This window comes from Drosophila kikkawai, chromosome 3R (assembly GCF_030179895.1).
Source record: "Drosophila kikkawai strain 14028-0561.14 chromosome 3R, DkikHiC1v2, whole genome shotgun sequence".
Taxonomy (NCBI): Eukaryota; Metazoa; Arthropoda; class Insecta; order Diptera; family Drosophilidae; genus Drosophila; species Drosophila kikkawai.
The window spans coordinates 22,893,876-22,897,903 of record NC_091731.1 but is presented as its reverse complement, the minus strand read 5'-3'; the positions used below and the strand labels follow the sequence as shown (position 1 = coordinate 22,897,903).

The window sequence follows — 4,028 nt, the reverse complement described above, 5'->3', positions numbered from 1 at the left end:
CAACAAAATGGATTTCATCCCGTAGACTCGAAGCTTCATTTTTCAACTCGTTCAACTTGGCGGCTTGCAAAGTTGAAATGTTTCAAGACAAAGGCAAACAGACTGCGCTTTTCTGGGCTGAACTTCCCCTGCTGCCCGAGAAGGTTACGTCAAATGAAGGCTTTTATTTTACACGGCTATAAAAAGGAGTGATATTTGCATCACCCTTATCCATCGCCAGTATAAATACTAGTAATATTAAAACAGATCAGATAGCGTGCACATAGTATATTTTTTTCCTCCGTGTAAGATTGTCAACTGACTAAAAGCGTTTACCCGCAAAGGAGTTGGGTAAAGGACATCACAAGAAGCACATAAAACCAGAGCCTTGCACTCCATGCTGCGGTTCAGCAGCTAAACTCCTAAACTCCTACTCCTCCAAAATGGCAGGGTTTTCCAGCAGCATTTACCCAGAATGCATATCCCGGATGTGAGCCTTAGCTTCTTTTTATGCTGCAGGCGACGCAACCTATCGCGAAGTGTCTTGATAAATTCCTCCCGCCGGATAATTCCATCGCCGTCGTTGTCGAAGATGGTGTAGATCACAGACATGAGGTGCGGCGACAGCTTCACACCAGCGACCAGCTGGGCGATGTGCTCCAGCGTTTGGGGGCTGATATCTGCGCCGGCTAGAAAGTGGAAGGCTAGCGCCATGTCTACAGTTTCGACGTCCTGCACCAGCCGGGAAAAGGACATGAATTCATCCAGGCTGATCCCGATCTTTTGCTGGCCGAACTTCTCCTTGACTCGCTCCAGCGCCTCGCCGCGCGCTCTAAAAGACTTGGTGTAGGCCAGCACCACCTTGGCAAAGTCCAGTTCTGTGATCACGGAACTTGAGAAACGGGAGAGGGATATAAGAAGCTTGAAGGAAGATGCTAGGCTCTGACAACACTTACCTGGAGTCCTTCCGCAGCATCTCGTACTCCTGAACAAGAATCTCTTTGTTCAGCCCCTGCAGGAACTCCAGAAACTCATTGATACTCAGCTTTTTCTTCAGTCGCGGTCCGAACAGGGCGCGCTTCAGATGCGAGTTCACCATGGAGGCCTGACCCATGCTGATGACCCGTATTATATGCTCCAGATCCTCCATGCTCACAGTGCCGTCCTCGTCATGATCGAACAGTTGCAAGAGAATCCAAACATGACGCTCCGGAATGGACAATAGTATGGTCAGGAGCACGTAGTCGCTGAAGTCTAGCAGACCTGTGTCGTCGAGCTTGAGGAAAATGCTGTCCTTCTGGGCGCCAGCCCGCCACTTTTCGGCCGCCTCCTCGTCCAGCAGACGGTAACGGGCCAATGTCAAATGCTCCGGTTGCCTCAATCCCGGCAGGATCGATCGCAAAAAGTCCTGGGGGGTCATGAACAAATCCCACCTGCCGGCCTTGTTCTTCATTTTAATGGTGGCAAAGTACCGGAACACCTTCATGGGGTCCGAGTGGCGTCGCAGCCGATTCTCGTACGCCAAGATAGTGTTCTCGCGAAACGAGGCCCGGTGGGCGCTATGTTTTTTGTTAGACTTTGGTTTCTTGAAATCCCTCTTCGACAAGGCGCTGAGAACCAGGGTGTTCGGCCAAAAGGAACCCTTGACTTTTTCGTAATTGTCATTCAGAAACTGAGACACAAAGCATAAGTTGAAGCGGGCGCAGTGGAAAATCGGCGGCCAAAAGCGCGACATTTTTGTTTCTTCACAACTTTTATGGACAGAGGAAAAGCGCGAATGATGGAATTCAGAATTTTGTTTTGGGGTATGGCTAACACGATTTCGGTTTGCTCAGAATTTAGGTCAATTTTTTTGTACGTTTTCTTCGAACTGATTGATGTGGCCAGGCCTCTAGCTGATTTTCCGCTTTTCCCCAGGACCACACACACACACACATACACACCACTCGATGAAAAGCATTAAAAGTAATCAGCAGCGCAAATGTTTGCACTACCGAAATACTAGTGGTGGTGCATGGTGCTCGGAGTTTATAAGGCCCCAGGGAAATTTGCGAACAATAAAGCGGCAGCAGGGCGGAGCGGAAAAGTGGAAAAACTTTGCTTCGATTTGTGGATTTCCTCTAATTTCTGCACTGGATTTCTATGCATTTATGGGCGGTCAGCCGGCAATTTCGCTAGCCATTGTGCTGAGGTGCTCGGCATTTTTGCAAAAGTTGTCCCCCAACTTCTTTTCCTGCGTCTGTCGAGTACTCTCGACAGTAAGTTTCGTATTCGAGGGTCCTCGTTTGTTCAGAAAACTTTCGATGGGTCTTTAAGTCTTGCATTTGGCTAATAAAAGTAGGCTGGGGTGATGTATGTGGATGCATAAATTCCTATTGAAAGAATTTATAAAATATGTAGATTAATTTTGTTTATTTCGGAATATTATTAAATATAATTAACATGCTTACATTAATTAATTTAAATTCGTTTATTCCGAAAAGTCAGAGAAAAAAGGCTCTACAAAGCATCTACAGACTTTCTGTATGGCTTTTCTTTTCAAAGTAATTAGCGTGAACCTTTTTGTTTTCAAAAATATTTATATGCTAACAATATAAAGGCTTTATTACATTTTCAATGGCAACAATTGATTGATATTTAAAAACTGGCTTTAAATAATTTATAAAGGATGTTAAATGAAAAAGTTTCATTGTTACTGAAAGTTCCAATCTCGGCTATATGAATATTTATTAAAATACCTTACACTGAATTGTTTTTTCCGCAAACACTGATTGACACCTGGATTGATTTCGAGTCAACGTTTCGTATGTTAATTTAGACATGCTGTTTGACACTTGATTAAAGCTTGACAGTTTCTGGGGAAATGTCTATGCTGCTACGCTTTCCTCACGTGCGTCCAGGAAAATTCCCAGGCGACTGCGAGGAAAACGTGGCCAACCAGGTGAATAATGCTCGCCGTGGCACTTAAGCTGAGGCCAAAAGTTTAGGCTTCCTTTTTGTCAAACGGCTGTCAGCCCGAAGCCCAATCCTTTTGTCCGTTTCGTTGGCCTGGCATCCTGGCATTTGCATATTGTGTGTGTGTGTGCGCTGGCATAAACAACAATCAGAGCATAAACAAAGGTGGCGCCAGAGCCAAAGCCAGCGGAGCATTTGGGCGCTGCCGAAAATTAAGTTAAACAAAAAACAGTCGCAGCCGCAGTGCAGTGAAAGTCAAACGGAAACGGATACGCCCCCGGGCGGAATGACAGAAATTGTCACGTAGCCGCTCTTTGAATGTGTGTGACAAATAAGGCACTCATCCACACCACCCAAACACACACCGTACTCACATCGTGTTTATAGCTTTGATTTAACATCAATTGTAAACTGCTTGCGTTTGTGATTTGTCATGTGTCACAACCTGAAAATGAAAATGGGGAAAGGGGAATAGAGAAGATGGAAAATGATCTGGCGGTGTAGCCTACTTAAATGTGCGCCAAATTAATCTACTACTACATTGCCAGGTAATTTGCATAGGCACTGGAGAAAATCTATTTAGGTTTGAAAATTGACAAATTCATGGATATGATAATGTTAAGAAATGTTTTTAAGGTATTTCGAATACTACTACTTTGTGGTATTTATTTTTAAAATTTGAAAATTGTTTGTAGCAAACAAATCCATTTACGAAGTATTTGTAAGTTAAGAAATATATCAACAAAGACTTGTCTTCCTCAAGATATCTATTATTTTGTTATATTTTGTTTTATTTGTTAGTAAATTGATCTATTTATACCATATATTTTATTTCAGTGCAATCTCTCAGTGATTTGCAATATGCAAATTGTGAAAATTCTTGTCGTGTTTAGCGGATTTGTCATGACCACTTCACGCACACGCAAACGCAGATTTCCCTTTCATGATTCGGAGGCATTAGGCGAACTAATATTTGCGGCATATGCCAAATGCAGTGAAGGGAACTTTCGCACTCACACTCGCTTTCCCTCTTACTTTCACCCACTCATTTTTATCGAACTGGTGGTGCACAGTAACGGCTTTCCAGGCGACTG

The 4,028-nt window shown here is 43.8% G+C and overlaps 1 protein-coding gene across 2 annotated transcripts; it reads right to left on the bottom strand.

Moving 5' to 3' along the window:
• Window positions 1–252: 252 nt before the first annotated feature.
• LOC108083649 (calcium uptake protein 1 homolog, mitochondrial) lies at window positions 253–2,855 on the bottom strand. Of its 2 annotated transcripts, none has more exons than XM_070287124.1 (3): window positions 2,723–2,855; window positions 936–2,351; window positions 253–871 (listed from the first exon to the last, which is right to left on the bottom strand). In XM_070287124.1, the coding sequence occupies exons 2-3, from the start codon at window positions 1,712–1,714 to the stop codon at window positions 394–396; spliced, it is 1,257 nt and encodes a 418-aa protein (XP_070143225.1). In that variant the 5' UTR covers window positions 1,715–2,351; window positions 2,723–2,855; the 3' UTR covers window positions 253–393. The 2 variants fall into 2 exon arrangements, with proteins under 2 accessions (XP_070143225.1, XP_070143226.1); XM_070287125.1 differs by having other exon boundaries at window positions 936–2,321; window positions 2,723–2,737.
• Window positions 2,856–4,028: the final 1,173 nt, after the last annotated feature.